The 20,376-nt window shown below is 49.1% G+C and overlaps 1 protein-coding gene across 4 annotated transcripts in view; it reads right to left on the reverse strand.

Moving 5' to 3' along the window:
- Positions 1-16,870, reverse strand: part of LOC116941423 (uncharacterized) — a 75,791-nt gene extending 58,921 nt beyond the window's left edge. For 2 of the 4 annotated variants that reach the window (XM_076053700.1, XM_032952521.2), the window contains exon 1: positions 988-1,367. In XM_076053700.1, the coding sequence (XP_075909815.1) occupies positions 988-1,308 (321 nt within the window). In that variant the 5' untranslated portion in view covers positions 1,309-1,367. Of the gene's footprint in view, positions 1-987; positions 1,368-1,426; positions 1,502-16,617 lie in introns of those variants that run through there. The other 2 variants (XM_076053803.1, XM_076053743.1) reach the window with 2 other exon arrangements.
- Positions 16,871-20,376: the final 3,506 nt, after the last annotated feature.

Genomic DNA, 20,376 nt, shown 5'->3' on the forward strand with positions numbered 1-20,376 from the left:
CTGCTTCGCGGTGGACGTTAACGATCCCCCGAGGCAAATTCTGCCGTGGTGTGTTCAATGAGACCTACAAAATTACGAAAATGGGATTATACATAGCAATAATCACCACGTACTGGGAGACTCATTCCCTAGGTCACACGTGCAACTGAGACTATCCTACACACTCACTACTCACACTGCACACACTCACTACTCACACTGCACACACTCACTACTCACACTGCACAAACTCACTACTCACACTGCACACACTCACTACTCACACTGCACACACTCACTACTCACATTGCACACTCACTACTCACACTGCACTCACTCACTACTCACACTGCACACACTCACTACTCACATTGCACACTCAGTACTCACACTCACTACTCACACTGCACACTCACTACTCACACTGCACACTCACTACTCACACTGCACACACTCACTACTCACACTGCACACACTCACTACTCACACTGCACACACACACTACTCACACTGCACACTCACTACTCACACTGCACACACTCACTACTCACACTGCACACTCACTACTCACACTGCACACACACACTACTCACACTGCACACTCACTACTCACACTGCACACACACACTACTCACACTGCACACTCACTACTCACACTGCACACACACACTACTCACACTGCACACACACACTACTCACACTGCACACTCACTACTCACACTGCACACACACACTCACTACTCACACTGCACACACACTCACTACTCACACTGTACACACTCACTACTCACACTGCACACACACTCACTACTCACACTCACTACTCACACTGTACACACTCACTACTCACACTGCACACTCACTACTCACTACTCACACTGCACACACTCACTACTCACACTGTGCCCTGGGTCACCCTCTCGGCAACCCGCACCCCCAACCCGCACCCCCAACCCGCACCCCCAACCCGCACCCCCAACCCGCACCCCCAACCCGCCGCGCCCTTACCCGGAGCAATTCGCCCGGCAGGGTGGCGAAGCCGAGCTGAGCTCCGCTTCCCAGATCCCGGCCCAAGCCCCGCGTCCCCGGCTCCAAACTCTCCTCCACTTCCCCACGCCTCGCCGGAGTCGCCGGTCTCTCACCCTGCGCCCGGGGAACCTCTGCGCCCTCTGCGCCCCCGGGCCCCCGCGCTCCCACCTGGCCGCCGCTTGCGGGAGCCGCCCGGCCCCTAGCCCCCCGGCCCCTAGCCCCCCGACCCGCGGGGAGCCGGGCTCCGACCGTCATCGAGGCGACCCCGCTGCGAGCCCCGGCGGCACGACGAACGCTCATCTCGGACGCGGCGGTGAAGCGCCGTGCCACGGTGCGCGCGTGAGCCCTGGCGGTGTGAACCCCCCCCCCCCCACCGGGGTCCCTCGCCAGCCCCCCGCGGGGCCCCTCCCCTACTCACCTCCACGCGGGGCCCCTCCCCTTCTCACCTCCACGCGGGGCCCCTCCCCACCTCCACGCGGGGCCCCTCCCCACCTCAACGCGGGGCCCCTCCCACCTCCACACGGGGCCCCTCCCACCCCCCCCCGCGGGGCCCCTCCCCTTCCACCCCGGGGCCCCTCCCCTTCCACCCTGGGGCCTCTCCCCTTCCACCCCGGGGCCCCTCCCACCTCCACGCGGGGCCCCTCCCCTTCTCACCTCCACACGGGGCCCCTTCTCACCTCCACACGGGGCCCCTCCCACCTCCACACGGGGCCCCTCCCACCCCCCCCGCGGGGCCCCTCCCCTTCCACCCTCCGGGGCCTCTCCTCCCCACGGGATCCCTCCCACCCCGGGGCCCCTCACCAGCCACCCCCCCCCCCAGGGGCCCCTCCCTGGGCCCCCCCTCACGAGGAGTCCTTCCCTGGATGCCCCTCCCACCCCTCCAGCGGGACCCTCCCACCTCCCAGTGGGGCCCCTCCCCAGCCCCCAGTGGGGCCCCTCCCCAGCCCCCAGTGGGGCCCCTCCCACCCCCCAGTGGGGCCCCTCCCCACCTCCCAGTGGGGCCCCTCCCACCTCCCAGTGGGGCCCCTCCCCACCCCCCAGTGGGGCCCCTCACCACCCCCCAGTGGGGCCCCTCCCACCCCCCAGTGGGGCCCCTCACCACCCCCCAGTGGGGCCCCTCACCACCCCCCAGTGGGGCCCCTCCCACCCCCCAGTGGGGCCCCTCCCACCCCCCAGTGGGGCCCCTCCCCACCCCCCAGTGAGGCCCCTCACCACCCCCCAGTGGGGCCCCTCCCACCCCCCAGTGGGGCCCCTCCCCACCCCCAGTGGGGCCCCTCCCCATCCCCCTTCCACGCCCCTCTCCCCCGGGACCCTCCTCCCCGCCACCACGCGCGCGACAGGCAGAGCCACTTTTAACAACTTCGTTTTACAGTCTCACCAGTAGAATCGTGACAGCATTTGTGCTACGATACGATCAAATGTCGCGAGTTATAGCAGCTACAAATAACATTGGTTTTTTTTGGGGGGGGGGGACATGTTGTGGCCCTTGCTTTGTCCCACCCCTCCCCCCGCCTGTGCTGCCGTACAGCCCTGTTCTCTTCGGCCCCTCCCCCCCACCTCTCTTTTTTGTATTTAAGGCCTCTGTCTGTTCATCCCTCCGGCCGTTTTTCTTATTTTTTCCTTGCTCCTCTGTCCGTCTTTCCTCCCTCCTTGCCTCTTTGGTGTCTCTGTATATGTATATATTCTGACTTGTACCTCGTATTTGTTCACTCTGTCTATGCTGGTATGTTCGATCCAGAGGATGAATACGAAATTTAGCACTCTTCTGAAATTCGTGGTCCGCCAGGCAAGTGTCTAACTGTGTTGTTGGCCTGACTGGTTTTGCATCACGTAATTTTTTTCTTAGGTTTGTTGAATTCTCGTCTCTCATCTTCTTGTTGTATTTACCTCCGTGCAGTTTAACGCTCTCTATGTGTTGCGTTGATGTCACCCTATGTGCTATTTGTTTTTTTACACCTGATGAGGATCGCTTGTGTTGCGGTCGAAACGTCGTGATTGATTTGTTTTGGTATGATTTTGTGGTATTTCTACATACGTGACTTTACCGAAAAAGCCAATGAGTAAATAACATCCTATCAATGTTGCTAGTTAGATTTTAAAATTATAGAGTACAATGTTTGCAAATTATATTTTATGGAATCCCATTAATACGCATTCATAAATCCCACCCACTTTGCTTAAGAAGGGCTCACAAGTGATGCCATCACATTTACGCCTCTATTTAAGGAACGAAATAGGAGGACTTCTTCACAAAGCTGGCTGTCGCCTGATGAAGCTAGTTGTAATTACTGGCGAAACGTCGTACTCGGTTTGTAAATGTTGTGGCTTGGCTCTCCAACACACCGGTGTGCTGTACTAGTGACGAATTGGCGTGTTCTTTTTACCTGACACAACCTCACTCATTGGCTGTGTCGGGTGGTGGCCGGTTTAATGACACATTTATATATTTAGGGGCCGTCCATAAATGACGTCAAGCACCTGGGGGGGGGGGGTCAGACATTTGTGACGATGTGTGACGGGGGGGGGAGTTTGAGAAATGCGACGTCACCTCAAAATGCGCAACTTTAAATAAATATAGCCAACACGTTCTACTTAATTAAATAGACTTTTTAAAAAATGTTTTCTCCTACAACAGAGTGCAGCGGCACATTAAGCACGCACTACAATGACAATAGTTTAAAGCGATTTGAAGCATACTCTTTAGTTATTTCGGTAAAGTCACGTAGGTATAAAAAAATATATAATACATTTAATCACGACGTTTCGGGCGCAACACAAGCGTCCGTCATCAGGTGGGACAACCACAGCGTAAGAACCAAAGAAGTATGGATCCCTGCGAAAACTTCAAATCTAGATCGATTTGAAGCATGTTTTTTTAATGGGGTGGGGGGGGGGCAGAGCTCTGTGACGTCATATTTGAGGGGGGGGGGGTCTGACTTTTTGTGACGCCGTGTGACGAGGGGGGGGGGGTCAAAAATCGTCCAAAATCGCGTGACGTCATTTATGGACGGCCCCTAACGCGATCTAACCCAACAAAAACTCTATTATGGATTATGTATATGTTATCATTTTTGATTTAACGCCGAGGTTTGTGAGAGCTTGGTTGACTGCATCAGTCTCTGCTGAATCAAATACTCCACGTTCAGAGTCAAAACAAGCCAGGCAGAATGGTATTTTATATGAATTTGTCTTTTCTAGGATGGGATGGACATTATATGGTCAAATTTCGATTTAGAGCTTTCGTGACTGCAGGGATTCATATTCTTGGTTGTGTTGCAATCGAAACGTCGAGAGAATTGTATTGTTTTATTTTTATTATTTTATTATTTCCCTTCTACGTGACTTTACCGAAAGAACCAAGAATATTATATGGTCAATTGAAAACAGCTTAAGCGAGCTTGTTTACGTAGTTGGCTCTCATCTGAATTGTCCATTTTACCCAGTGATTTGCGTAAACGAGACGTGTGTGACGTGAGGCCAAATGGGTCTTTAATTCTTAATGTAAGTCTACAGCACGTGTCAACCATCTGTGAATATCGGCATGACTGAGACGTAATTAAAGGACTCAGGTAATTAAATTGTGTACGCACTTAGTAAAGAGATCTTCTGCTACGTTGATGATATCCAGTTATTCCATTTGCTTCAGTGAGTTTATTTCCATGGTGCGGACAGAAGTGGTTACTCCAATGTGAACATCTGGAACACCATCCCAACGTACAGTGGGATGCGATATTTTTTTCTAAAAGTATCTGCATTACATTCCTCCGCGAGTTCCATGATTTTGTCTATATAAGCCAATGCGATTGATCTTGCTCTCCATCAGCGACCAGCTGTGATTTACGAATAAACTTTATTTTGTGTTGCGTGAATTGCTAGCATTGTTAATTTTGACGTCTTACTAAATCCACTGTTGCCCTCTGATTTCTGTTCACGTATAAAATATCCTAATGGGTGTGCAGAGTTATGTATATTCGCCTGTTTCGCTATTCCATCAACTTCATATTTCTCAAGATATAAATCGAAGGCCGTGGGAGTCGGGTCATTACATTTACATTAGCGATATATCGATTACCGTTATTTAAATGTATGCAATGAATATTTTAATGTAATCTCACCAATTATATCCCAATGCAGTAAGTGCAATTACGATATAATCCCGTTAAATAAGTAGAATTATAACCCAATACAGTAAGTCAAATTACATAGAACCCAATGTATCTTCTCCGGTTTTGTCTACAGTTCCACGAGATTTCATTGAACTGAATTTGTGTTGCGTATGCAGCAATGGTGAAATCCAGAAGGGGTCTTTTATTCGTAGATTTCGGGTCGGAGTTCATGCTTGTAAACATGTAAATGTGCAGCCCTACAAGCACTTGCTCATGCCCACTGCTGGAGGAAAGATCTCCACTAAAAGGAGCTCTAGAGAGCACCTCAAGCAGTTATTTGGAGGTACCCACACTTATCCCACCACACGTGACCTGCCGACCAACGGTGGTGTTCCCATTTATAGTCCTGGGTGGACAGTTGCAGGGGAATCGTGCCGGGAGATCCAACCGACAACCCCTGGATTTTAATTCCAGCGTACTGACCATTCAGCATGTCAGCATCATTGTCCTGGCGTGTTATGGTATCATACATATTTTGAAAGATGTTTTGATCGAGAAGAGACCTGATGACTTGTTGGGACATTCGGTCTACAGGAAAGCCACCCACACGGATGTCTATCTGAAGCCTGACTCCCACCACCATCCAGCCCAGAAGAATTCTCTCATCAAAACACTACACCATAGGGCCCGTTGCATCTCCGACCAGCACCACCTAACTCGTGAGTTGGAGCACGTACACCAAGCCCTCAGGATGAACGGATACTCGGACCGTACAATCCACAAAGCTGTCTCCCCAGCCATGGGGAGACAACCTTCTGAGGATCCAACCAAAACCATCACTTTGCCATACATAGCAGGGGTTACCAAAAATATTTCCAAAATCTTAAACAAACACAGGATTCAGGTTCGTTTCAACACAGTACACAAAATCCATGATTTAATCCCATCTGTAAAGGATGTGATTCCTGACATGCAATACTCTGGTGTCTACAAACTGAGTTGTGGTTGTGGCAGCAGTTACATGGGGGAAACGAAACGACATGTCTCAGACTGCCTTCGTGAACACAAGGCAGATCTGAAACACGGTAGGACCAATACCTCTGCCGTTGCTGATCATTGTTTTAACGCTGTGGGCTCACACGAAATAGATTTTTCCAAGACGGAGGTACTCTGCAAACCTACCGGCTACCTTCAGAGATGTGTTCATGAAGCCATCCAGATATATAAACACAGACACAACTTCAACCGAGAAGATGGGTACAAACTGAGCAATCGTAGGAAGGACGTTATTAACCAGGTAAAGTCTTAACTGACTGTGATGTTTCCATCCTACCTGACTATGTCAGCTGTTATTTCCGACTCTCTGTGTGTGTGTCTCTCTCTATGCCTCTCTCTTAGATATCTCACAGTTCCTTTGGATTGCACTCTCATGCTCACATGTCCTTTGGATTGCACTCTCATGCTCACATGTCCTTTGGATTGCACTCTCATGGTGCTAATCTATCATTAACACTGTTGTTGTGCGCATATGCGGGCATGATAATCTTATGTGGCGACAGAAGCTCATTCATGCTCATCTCCCTCCCTAATCCCTCTCTCCCTAATCTCCCCCATTAACACAACTGAGGTGCTTGCATCCGGGGGTGGAATTCCTTTCCAGCTCAGACCCCGCTTGCCGCCCATCGCCACATCTATAACCTCCTTGTTGTTGTAGCTGCTCTCTTGCTGTGTTCGTCCTTCACCACATCTATAACCTCCTTGTTGTTGTAGTTGCTCTCTCGCTGTGATCTTCCATCACCACATCTATAACCTCCTTGTTGTAGCTGCTCTCTCGCTGTGATCTTCCTTCACCACATCTATAACCTCCTTGTTGTTGTAGCTGCTCTCTCGCTGTGTTCTTCCTACACCACATCTATAACCTCCTTGTTGTTGTAGCTGCTCTCTCTCTGTGTTCCTCCTTCACCACATCTATAACCTCCTTGTTGCTGTAGCTGCTCTCTCGCTGTGTTCTTCCATCACCACATCTATAACCTCCTTGTTGTTGTAGCTGCTCTCTCGCTGTGTTCTTCCATCACCACATCTATAACCTCCTTGTTGCTGTAGCTGCTCTCTCGCTGTGATCTTCCTTCACCACATCTATAACCTCCTTGTTGTTGTCGCTGCTCTCTCGCTAGTTCAGCAGTTCCACTGCTGGATTTAATTTTTTCCGCCTGAGGACGACCGCTTGTGTTGCGATCGAAACGTGGTGATTTATTTTATTTTATACCTACGTGACTTTACCGAAAGAACCAAAGAGTAACACGGTACAACTAGCTCGTGATAATTGAGAGATCGATTATACATCCAAGTTGCAGATTCACCATGTTTGCCAAAAACACAAGCCCTGGTCTTATTCTCATCTACTCAGGGATTCAAAATCCACATTACTGCCAACATGCTGGCATGGAAGTAAACCAATTGCTTTGAGAAGCAATGAACAGATGCCACATTCTAGTCTTCAGACCCATTCTACACAGGTAAACAAAAGCGTCTGTTTGGCCGAATTTGCACGTACCAAATATTACCCGTGTTTTTTCTTTTATCTGCTACACCCTGGATAATAGAGTGTTGATTGATGTGTTCTAAAGACTATAAAGTACACACTAAAGGTTGTTTTTGTGGTTAGTTTGGCAGTAAACAAATTTGCCAGTCAGTTACGACTTCAGCACACCGGTGTGTTGGAGAGTAAACCCACAACATTTACAATTCGAGTACGACGTTTCGCTGGTGATTACAGCCAGCTTCGTCAGGCGATAACCATCAGGATAACCCACAACATTGTAAATGTTGTGAGTTTAATCTCCATCACACCCCACTACTGACTGAAAGTCTCTCTCCCTGGCCATCCAGAGTGCTGCTTCGTTTAAGAACGTTCTCTCCGTGTATTACAGACTTTCACTCTGATCTATACTTCTCGGTTGTCTTCTCTCTCACTTTCCAATCACATACCACCATAAATCATTTTCTCCTGAATTAAAATAACTTCCTATTGACCACAACCCACCTCCTCCCAGGCCCTCATTCACTCGCTTGCCATCAGTCCCTTTTCAGTGTCTTGATGTATGTTGCTTCTGAATAATTGTACCATGCAATTCAATGTGATGTACCGATGATGCATTGCATCTTCAGAAATCTGTTGAATGAAATGCATTTTGCCAGAGTCGTGGTTTGGGGGGTGATTCGTGAAAACTGCAGATGGCCATGTCGAGTATAGCCATGCGTCCGGCCAGTGTGTTGCGTGGTTATCGGAGCCACAGTTAAATGCGGAATGTGACCCTGCAAGGTGCAATCGCCTGAGGTCACGACTCCAAGTTCCTTCACAGCGATCACGCACAAGTGAACCGTGTGTTCCCACCGGCATTGAGCCAGGTTAACGCGCAAGTTAACTTGAATGCTAAGTGCAGTACACAGGGATTCCACTACGGTACATGTAATTAGAAGCTGGCTGGTCCAGCGTAAGTATTCACCGACTAGTTTGTGGCTGGTGAGAACACGTTGAAAACCACACATAGCGCACAACAAACAGGTTTGTCCACTGAGACGCCTTGACGATAAACGCATTGCTTAAACCACGTTTCCGCAGGCAGGTTCTGAAAATCCTGAATGATGACTGTGTTTTTTTCAGTGTGCAGTACCTTTACTTAGCATGCATTGGTGGAAAACTTTGTTTTACAATTTAAATGGTTCTACATTCTATTCAAAACATAGTGTGGGGGGGGGGGGGGGGGACATGGGGGCGGAAGAATGGGGTGTGATGATTCTTGCGATAATGCAACGATGGTAGCACCCAAAGCAAACGCATAAAGCTATGCCACCAATAGCCCAAGAACAGTGAGTGTAATTAAATGCCATGTTTGATCAAGTGAGTGTCTGTAATCGCTGCCTGTAATCTTAAAAAAACATTGGCATCATAACACTGGACATACATATTTCATTAGGACCATATAATGTTCGGGTGAAATCTACATAACAAACCTCAAGTGTCTCTGTACACCGGTGACTTTGCCAGCCGGCCACAGCATTTATGTGAGTCAAGTAAGCACTGGCGGAGCCAGTGGGGGGCGAGGGGGGGGGGCACGTGCCCTCTAATGATCCGATCGAAATCCCTAATTTCGATCGGATCATTGGGGTTTATTAGTAATATATCGGCATTTTGCGACCCCCACTGCCACTGTGTAGCATATTATTACGTGCCAGGGACTCTATGAGATGATAGGACGATAGTCTGAGTCCATAATTGGCAATACGTAACGGCAAAGCAATTATAAGTGACTCACAGAATTGTGCGCAGTTGTGTACACAGTACACGACTTCCCTGAAGGCATCGACACCTTCAGCGAGCGCGATGCCGATCACACAACGCGGTTCGAATTCGACCCTCGATCGCGTCGAATAAAAAGCAAGGGACAAGTCCTTACTCACTAACAACGCCTCTATCATTTCTCATTGCTGGAGGGGTTGCTCCCCCTACTTGAAAATCCTGGCTCTGCCATTGCAAGTGAGGGCTCACTATGAACAAACTAACCCAGGGATCTGTGGTGTACGACCTACGACTTTTGACACAGGTCATAAGCGTGACAATGGTTATAATTGACATAAGTCCACCTGGTGGACAAATCTCGGTGTTGCACATCATGTAAAAGCTTGGTCGTTACGGCAGAGGTCAAAGGTCACAAGGCTGTCCACCACAAATTAGGTTCGATTATTTTTACTCTTTGGTTCTTTCGGTAAAGTCACGTGGGTGTAAAATAAAATAAATATACCTACGTGACTTTACCGCAAGAACCCTGCAGTCACGAAAACTTCAAATCTAGAATGTTCATTTTTGTTTTTACCTACGGCTCCTGGTTTCAATTGGTCAGGGCAAACGGGGGCGTGGGGGGGGTGCGGCGGTGTGGTCACGGGGTGAGGGAGGGGGGGGGACTCACGGAGTCCATCTCACGACCCCTGCTGGCCACGCTCACAACGTGCACTCCACGTGCGTTGTGTGCAAACATTGTGCACGTGCTGTGTGTGTATGCCGTCCGTTGTGGGGCGGGGGTGTAACGGTTAGTGCTACACTGCACTACGAACCTGGTGACCCGGGTTCGACTCCCGCTCACGGCCAAAATCAGTGACGATTATCTGAACGGGTTCTGGGCCTCCCCTAGGTCGACTCGGCTTCAAATTTCAAGTCTGTTGCATGTCGGGAAGTATACTAAACATTTTTAATAGACACACATTCACAAATTTGCCTTTTTATATATATGTAAAACATTGATGTTGCATGCGCTAAATGCAAATATCGCAAGGGTTATATGCAGCGCAGTGCTACGATGAGCAAGTAACCACTTTTCAGGGCACCATTGCCCACCCAAATGTTTGACCCTGTGTACTGATCACACACAGTGAGCTCTTTGGAACAGCAACACCGTTTTAAGTCTGTTGCAAAATTGGCTCAGACTCAGGGATCGAACATCAGCCGGTAACGGGTTCGATACGATAGTGCCCGAGCACTCTTCACCTGTCCGTGTAGTGGAGTCACAATGACTCTCGTACAGATGATCCAATACAAACACGATGTTCATATACGTTTGTGTTACTCTATGAAACGTAACGCTTACAGAAAACTGGGGAAAATTGACCAGTGACGAAGAGACAACACGAGCGCTAAATAGAAAACCCTTTTTTCCATCATGGTGATGACATCCCACGTGAATCGCCGCACTTCATCGTGTACTATTTTATTTGTTGACCAGGTAAGGCCCACTGAGCTAAGCAGCTGTTTTGTAACCTGGCCACAAACGAGAGCTCAACCAAGTGGCTTATCATCACGTGGACATTTATAGCCAAAATAATGATGATGATGATGATGGGGTGGTTCTCTCATCACCCACACGGAACGCCGTCTCCGGACCTCAGCGTGCCGCCGTGTGACTTCGTCCCCGTTATTCGGCTCGAAAGCAAAAAACATTCATAATCAGCTGTCATCAATCCACTGCTGGATGAAGGCCTCCTCAAGCTGCCATCTATCACGATGCTGCAATGTAACAATTCACGTGGTACCTGCGCATGAGTCAATTGCACCGAAGATTCGGGGTATGGATTATGATTAGATTTTTAGGGTCTGAGGTTGAGAGGTTATGATTAATGGTTTGGGTTTAGGGTTAGAGATACGGGGTCAGAGATTAGTGGTTAGGGTTTACTGGCTAGGGTCCAGGGTGATCATTTAGATTCATAATAAAAGGTTTTTGGGTTAGATCGCGCAAGTATGAATGTGTCGTAACCCTCCACCACCCGACACAGCCAGCAAGGTTTGTCACGTAAACAAAGCGCCAATTAGTTACTACTTCAGCCCACCGGTGTGCTGGAGGAGTCGTAACTAATTTGCGCGTTGTTTACAGTGACAAACCTTACTGGCTGTGTCGGGTGGTGGAGGGTTACGACACATTCACACTTGCGCGATCGAACCCAAAAAACCTTTATTATGAAATAATATGGTCGCGAAAGCCTACGTGTTAAACTGATAATAAATTTAGGTTTAGCATTAGCGATGAGCGTACAGGGATTCGGGTTAAGGGGTCAGAGTTCGGGTGAGAGGTTCGGGTAGTGGGTCTCAACCCATGCGGCACAGCATGGGTTGAGATACTGTGCAGAGGAAATGCTGACGTGGATACTGTGCAGGAGAAATGTTGAACGTGTGGAATGTCAGCGCTGACATTGCGGAGGCAAAGCACTGATACGCAACATGAGACAAACGCCTAACAACACACTGATTGGAGGCGTGGGCACGAGCATCTCTCTCTCTCTTTTTTTACGATCAGAGGAAACAAGAAGATGCTCGGTGTAGTCGCCACTTTGCTTCGTTCATCATTTCGTTTTGTTTAATGCTTTGCTTTATGTAACCCCCCCCCCCCCGCCCCCTTTTTTAAATGAAAAATTTAACAGAAGATGTCTCGCTCTTGCTCTCCTTACTCCTTCCCTCTCTCTCTACCCCCCTCTCTGCCCCCCCCCCTCTCTACCGCCTCTCTTCTTACTCCATGTCGCTCTCGCTCACTCTCTCGCTCTTTTTGTTAACTACGACAAGTGCTGCATCTGCACGCAGCCCTTTTCTCTCTCTGTGTACTGTAGCCTTAGTCATCTGGGGGGGGGGGGCACGAATATCAATGTTGAGAACCACTGCGTTAGAGATTAGAAATGACCGTTAGCGGTAATGGGTTTGGGTTTAGGGTTAGAGGTTAGGGTTTAGCATTTGGGATTAATGTTAGACGGTATAGTTAGGGTTTAGCGTGTTCACAGGGTTATAGGTTTCGAGATTATCATTGTGGGTTGGAGGAATGGGGGTTACGATAGGATACAAGGTTTAGGATTAACATTTAGCATTAGGGATAGGATTAGGGTTAGATGTTTCAGGTTGAGTGTTAGTGATAGGGTAGGAAAGTTTAGGGTTCAGCATTAGTGACAGGGTTAGAAGGAAAGGGTGTAGCCTTGCGATAGGGTTAGAGGTTTAGGGACAGAGTTAGAGGTTTAGTGTGAGGGATCGGGTTAGAGGGTCAGAGTTTAGTGTTAGGGATAGGGTAAGGGTTTAGCATTAGGGATAGGGTTAGAGGGTTAGAGGTTTAGCGTTCGGGATAGGGTAAGGGATAGGGTTAGAGGTTTAGCGTTTGGGATAGGGTTTGAGGATTCGATTCGAGGGTTAGAGATCGAGTTAGAGGATTAGCATTGGGGATAGTCTTAGGAGGTTAGAGTTTAGCGTTCGGGATAGAGTTAGAACTTAGCATTAGGGATAGGATTACAGGTTTAGTGTTAGAAATGGTGTTAGAGGTTTACCATTGGGGATAGGGTAAGAGGATATTATTTGGGTCTTTCGGTAAAGTCACGTAGATAGGTTCAAAGAAAATTACCAAAAACTATGACGTTTCGATCACAACACATGATGACGGTTGCTTGTGTTGTGATCGAAACGTCGTAGTTTTTTTCGTTATTTTCTTTCAACCCATCTACGTGACTTCACCGAAAGACCCATAGAATATGAATTTCTGCAGTCACGAAAGCTTTAAGTCAAGGGTAAGAGGAATTAAGTTTAGCGTTAGGGATACGGTTACAGGTTTAGCATTCGGGTTAGATGGTTAGGGGGTTACAGGTTTAGGGTTAGGGTTAGATGGTTAGGGGGTTACAGGTTTAGCGTTAGGGGGTTACAGGTTTAGGGTTAGGGTTAGATGGTTAGGGGGTTACAGGTTTAGGGTTAGGGGGTTACAGGTTTAGGGTTAGATGGTTAGGGGGTTACAGGTTTAGGGTTAGGGGGTTACATGTTTAGGGTTAAGGAGTTACAGGTTTAGGGTTAGGGGGTTACCGGTTTAACGTTTGGGTTAGAGAGTTACAGGTCTAGCGTTAGGGATAGGGTTAGGGGTTTAGCACTAGGGGTTTAGCACTAGGGGTAAGGTTAGAGGGTTAGCATTTAGCGTTAGGAATAGGGTTATAGGTTTAGAATAAGGGATAGGGTTAGAGGCTTAGCGTTAGAGATAGGGTTAAAGTGTTAGCATGAGGAAGAGAGTTGAAGGTTTAGGGATAGTGTTAGAGGCTTAGCGTTAGAGATAGGGTTAAAGGGTTAGCATGAGGAAGAGGGTTAGAGGTTTAGGGATAGGGTTAGGTGTTTAGCGTTATGGATAACAAGATTACAATATGGGACATTTCTTGCCAGTATCAAAATATAAGAATAGGTGTTAAGATGTTAGGGGCCGTCCATAAATGACTTCACGCACCTAGGTGGGGGGGGGGGGGTCAGACATTTGTGACGATCTGTAACGAGGGGGGGGTGGTTTGAGAAATGTGACGTCACATCAAAATGCGCAACTTTAAATAAATATAGACAACACGTTCTACTTAATTAAATAGACTTTTTCACAAATGTTTTCTCCTACAACATCAGAGTGCAGCGGCCCATTAAATATGCACTACAATGACAATAGTTTAAAGCGATTTGAAGCATGTTTTATATATTTTGGGGGGGGGGGAGGGGCAGGGCTTTATGACGTCATATTCGAGGGAGGGGGGTCTGACTTTTTGTGACGCCGTGTGACGAGGGGGGGGGTCAAAAATCGTCCAAAATTGCGTGACGTCATTTATGGACGGCCCAAAAATTATCATAAGGACAGTATAATTCCGCCCCACAATTGCAGGGTCAGTAGTCTCAGTCAACGTTGAACGCCTTTGTGTTCATACATACCGTAATACATATACAACAATGCGATTGCTACGTCGGTAGGTTTTGTAACTACCGTTTAACCCGGAACGTGCATGTTCATTCATTATATACGCACAGTACGCGCATACTTGTCTGCAGGTATGCGAAGCATGCATTGTTTAACCTCTGGTGCGCGTGGCACGTGTGTGCCGTGTGTCTGTGTGGTGTGGGGGAGCGGTGGTGTAGTGGTTAGCGCGCTGCGCTACAAACCCAGCGACCCGAGTTCGATTCCCGCTCTCGGCCAACATCGGTGGCGATTATCCGAAGTGGTCCTGGGCCTCCCCTAGGTCGACTCAGCCTCAAATGAGTACCTGGTGCGGTGCGTAATAAACATCGCCAATAGGGAGACAAAGGCGGCCGGGCGTGGTGCCGGCCACCCACCCCCCTCGTGTGCCGTTCTGGCCTTCATTAGATGCTCGCTAACAGCACTTGCCCCAACAGTCTGTCAGAGGCTAGACGGGGGATCTTTGTTACTCTTTGGTTCTTTCGGTACAGCGTTTACTGAGCCCATGGGTTGTTGTTGTTTTTTAAAATCCACTGTCCTGCTCACGATGGTCTATATCCAGAGTTTTCTCAGGTTGTATCTGGCGGGGGGTTCTGTACGGCTTGGATTCAGGCTTTTGGTGAACGTGGCGACGTCCGCTGCCTCCCATCCCCACGTTGCTTTGAGAGACGCCGCCCTTGCCCGTCGCATATTTGCCGTGCCCGTCATTCCTCGCAGCCCTCAGCCCACCACCCGTCGACAAAGAAAGGCTGGGCCGACGTTGGCATGCGGCAACGTTGGGCCAACGTTGCCGTGTCTACTGATAACCACAGTTGCGCCAACGTTGGCAAGTTTTAATGGCACCGGTAAACATGGAACGCCGGTTCCGATGTTCCACGGTTACTGGCACGCGAGCGCGTGGGGTGTTGAGTTCGCAAGCACCCATTTAGGCAGTGGTTCTCAATCTTTTTGGTATGCCCCCCCATTCAAGTCCCCCCCCCTGCCCTCCCTATTCAAGTCCCCGACCCGCCCCCCATTCAATCAAGCCCCCCCATTAAAGCCACCCCTCATTAAAGCCCCCCCCCCCATTCAAGCCCCCCCCATTCAAGCCCCCCCATTAAAGCCCCCCATTCAAGACCCGCCCATTCAAGCCCGTCCATTAAAGCCCCCCCATTAAAGCCCCCCCCCCATTAAAGCCCCTCCCATTCAAGCCCCTCCATTCAAGCCCCCCCCATTCATCACCCCCCCATTAAAGCCCCCACCCCATTAAAGTCCCCACCCCATTAAATCCCCCACCCCATTAAAGTCCCCACCCCTTTAAAGCCCCCCCATTAAAGCCCCCACCCCATTAAAGCCCCCCCATTCATGACCCCCCCCCCCCCCCCATTAAAGCCCCCCCCACCATTAAAGCCCCCCCATTAAAGCCCCCCATTAAAGCCCCCGCCCCCCGCCCCCCCAGGCCCCAAAGCCCAACTGAGTTGACCGAGGCCGCGAGACAGACTTAGAGAGACAGAGAGAGGGAGAGAGGGAGGGAGGGAGACGGCATTCCCGTGCCCCGAGCCAACGCGGCGTTGTTCGCAAGGCGCTCGTCCCACTGCGCGTCTCGTACAGGTGTCGATGTCGCTGTTGTTGTTCTTGCCGCAACGTTGCATGGACCGTCCGTCGCGGACGGTCTCCATGCCGTCCCCCCCCCCCATCGCTTGCACGACAGCTGTCATATCGCGCGTGTGTGTGCCGAGTTAAGGCCGAGTCGACCCAAGCGATGCCCCAAGACCGCGTTCGGAGCTCGTCGCCGAGCGATCGGATCCCGGGGAAGGCGAGTGAGCAACTCTGGCGTGCCCCACACCCACCCCACAGCCCGTGACCGGATCTCCCCATCAGTTTTCAGTTTCAATTTCATTTATTAGGTATAGCCCTGTGAGCCATTCGGCTTTTGAAGCGGGTGCAACCGAAACAAACAAAAACAGGAACGAGAAACGTCTTAAAGAGACTACGCGCAGACAGAAAAATCCAGGAAAAAACCCAGCAAAGTCTTCCAGCAAAAAAGCATCGTGTACACCAACGCTGTGTGCAAAAATCCCAGTGGGATGCAAGTCAAACAACAACAACCACAAGACAATTTAGATTAAAGTTATCAGTCTAACCCTGTACTACAACAAACAAATATGGCTAAATCAAAACGTTTTCGAAATCACCAAAATAAACCTTCCCCGTGCCCCCCTCACCCCCCGTGTGCCCCCAAGTGGCCCTCCTCGTACCTGCACGGCCGCTGAGAATTTCACGCCCCGTGCCACGCTCGCTCCGACGATGCAGTCAATGCCCCCGCCGTGCTCCGCTGCCTGTAGCGCGGGGCGATGTTCACGGGGAGGGCAAGACGCTGGCTGACCCCAGCGAGACGATGGGGACAGTGACGGTGCTAGCGAATGGGCACTTTGTGGAAACAAACACGGAGGCAGTTGAGCGCCGATCTCACCGCAGACAGCGACGCCCCAGCGGTCACTCCCTCGATTCCCCCACAGCCTCCCATCCCCCCCCACACACACGGGGCGAGCACATGCCTCGAACAACCTCGCGTGAACACGCCCAGAGTGCCACCACGCACCTTAAACTCTACACACCCAGAATGTCACACATGCACCCAGAGTGCCACACACCCAGAGTACTACACAGCTTAAACTTGACACACCCAGAGTGCCACACACCCGGACACACACTACATACACCTTACACTCTTGCACACCCATCGTACCCACACACCCAGAATACCACACACATAGCATACCATGCCCCCAGAATACCACACACAGACACACACCGTGCACTCTGCACACCCGGAATACCACACACATAGCATACCATGCCCCCAGAATACCACACAGACACACTACACACACTGTGCACTCTGCACACCCAGAATACCACACATAGCATACCATGCCCCCAGAATACCACACACAGACACACACCGTGCACTCTGCACACCCAGAATACCACACAGACACACACCGTGCACTCTGCACACCCATCGTACCACACACCCAAAGTACCACGCAACAACAGCCGCCGCCATTCGCCACTAAGTGGCGGTGACGTCACCACGGCGCTTGTGCCAGGCTACGTGCATTCTGAGGCCACGTGAAGTGCCGGAGGCTCGCCGACAGGTCACGGGACAGACCCAGGTGCCATGGGTTGCCTGACTGAGATGACTGGGAGGTGCACCACCTGTGCCCTCTACTGTGCCAACTTGCTGCGTTTTAGCCGCTCGGCGCTCTGCTTTTATGTTGTGAGCGTCGCTCCTCCGCCCTCCGTTGTTGTTGGAGGGTGACAGCCTCCAAATGCCCAGTAGCGTCCTTCACGAGCCTCCTCCAGAGAGGACGATCTTGACCTCTTCGGAAAAGTCCACTCCGCTTCACATCCTTCTGTACCACATTATTCCATTTCTTTTCCAGCCCGTGTCGTGCCCGTTTAGCCCCCACTATTTCGCCAAACAGAAGTTGGCTGGGTATGCGGGCTACAAGACCCAGCCAACGCAGCCTTGCCCGCCGGAGGAGCTCACTGATGGGAACGTTTCGATTTAAAGCTTTCGTGACCGCAGGGATTCATCTTCTTGGTTCTTTCGCTAAAGTTACGTAGAATGGAAATAAAATAATACAAATGAAACATAATAATTTATTATGTTATGTTTTATTTATATTATGCATTCGTAATAATTTATTATGTTATTGTGTTTTATTTGTATTATTTTATTTCCATTCTACGTGACTTTACCGAAAGAACCAAGCAGATGATGGGAACGTGTCCAGATCTTTCAAGGATTTGTGAGCTCACACAATCCAGCCTGGTTAAACCCAGGGTGGGATCGTGGGCAAGCCAGCCTGAATGATTCTAATCGACGCAGATGTTCGATTAGAGGGATCCATGTTTCGCAAACATGACGGGTGACCAAGAAGACCCAAAGTTTCGTGTGGAGCGGCAGACCAGCTGTAGCTTCCACACAGCGTTACGTAGCCAATGAAAAGTTAATGTCGTGTCCAAGCAAGACCATCTTTGTCCGTCTTGGGGACTTCTGTCCCAACATCCCTTCCCTTTCGCTTTCCTTAATTGTCATGCCTCAACATCCTTGACTCTTCTTTGGTTCTTTCGGTAAAGTCACGTAGAATGAGAATAAAATAATAAAATAAAATAACAATAAAATTCTCACGACGTTTCGGCCACAACACAAGTGGCCTTCATCAGGTGAAGAGACGAGACTGTCTCGAGGACAGCGCTGGAGCGAACACAGCCAAGCTCAGACCGCGACCTTTAAGCTGTGTGAAAAGAAACAGAGTGCCTTGACAAAGGAATTAGCATAAAAAATAGCATTTAATTGGCGGACTTAGCATGATGAACGGTGATGAGGGGTGAACATGTGCAGACCGGCGAGGGGGGGAGTTTACATATTGATGGTGTGAAAAGGGAATTTAAGCTGCTGCGAAAGTTTGGGATACCACTACTTAAAAAAATATACTGTACCATTGAAAATTAGTTTAATGTTTGGTTCGGATAATTTAGCATTGAAATAGCTGCGTGAGGATCCTTCTTCATCACTCCAGTCATGAAGAAGGATCCTCTTGTGGAGCCACTCAAAACTATCACCTTAACCTACATTGAAGGGGTCACTAAAAAGATCTCCAAAATCCTGAATAAACGCAAGATCCAGGTCCGATTCAACACAGTACATAAAATCCGTGATCTGGTTCCATCTGTAAAAGATGCTGTTCCAGACATACAAACTAAAGTGCCTCTGTGGTAGTAGCTACATTGGAGAAACCAAACGACATATCTCGGACCGCATCCGCGAACATAAAGCAGACTTGAAACACGGTAGAACGAACTCCTCTGCCGTGGCAGATCACTGTTATAATTCAGTGGGCTCACATGACATTGACTTCTCCAAGACGGAGGTTCTTTGCAAACCAACCGGCTACCATGAGAGATTCGTTCATGAGACCATTCACATATACAAGCACAGAGACAATTTCAACCGAGAAGATGGATTCTGGCTTAGTAACCATTGGAAAGATGTTTTAAACCATTTCGGTTCTTAATTAATTGTATTTTACGATGACCTTCAGACCGCAGCTCTTTCGCTGGCATTGACTCTTAATACCTCTCACACCAAGGTTAATGGTATGGTTTACAACATGGAGTATAACAGCGCCTCGCAGCTGTCTCTCTTCCCCTCCTCCGTTACGACCATGGATGAACTCGTCCGTCTGAACGGGGCTCGTAGCTATCCGTGGTGCTAAAGTTGAGGGTAAGAATCCACCCATTTTTTCGCCATATAGCATTGTGATATATAACGACTTATTGTTGGTAGCTTAGCTGATTGGAGAATATATAGAGTTTATTGATAACATTGAGGTAGTTTATATTTCAGTTTTTATTGGTTTACTATATGGTATTCATTATATAGTGTAGTGTATACCCAGTTACTGTTAATAGCGCAGCTTAATGAAGAATATATTGAGTACATTTATTATATTGATGTAATTTAGACTTAGGTTTTTTCAAATCGGTTTACTATATGATAGTCGAGTTGTTGAGTTGTTGCAGCCCCTTTGGCGTCCATGTACTAGGTGCCTCTGTAGATGTGTAGGCTTTGACTTTAACATAGCTATTTCTATGACCAGTTACAAGCTAATCCCTCAGTTATTTCAATGCTAAATCCTCCTGTTTGATTTATACTAGGTGCCTCTGTGGATGTGTAGGCTTTGACTTTAACATAGCCATTTCTGTGACCAGTCACAAGCTAATCACTCAGCAATTTCAATGCTAAATTCTCCTGTTTGATTTGTACTAGGTGCCTCTGTGGATGTGTAGGCTTTGACTTTAACATAGCTATTTCTATGACCAGTCACAAGCTAATCCCTCAGTTATTTCAATGCTAAATTCTCCTGTTTGATTTGTACTAGGTGCCTCTGTGGATGTGTAGGCTTTGACTTTAACATAGCCATTTCTGTGACCAGTCACAAGCT

Source organism: Petromyzon marinus, chromosome 1 (genome assembly GCF_048934315.1).
Source record: "Petromyzon marinus isolate PM22_M1 ecotype Great Lakes invasive population chromosome 1, UKy_Petmar_22M1.pri1.0, whole genome shotgun sequence".
NCBI lineage: Eukaryota > Metazoa > Chordata > Hyperoartia > Petromyzontiformes > Petromyzontidae > Petromyzon > Petromyzon marinus.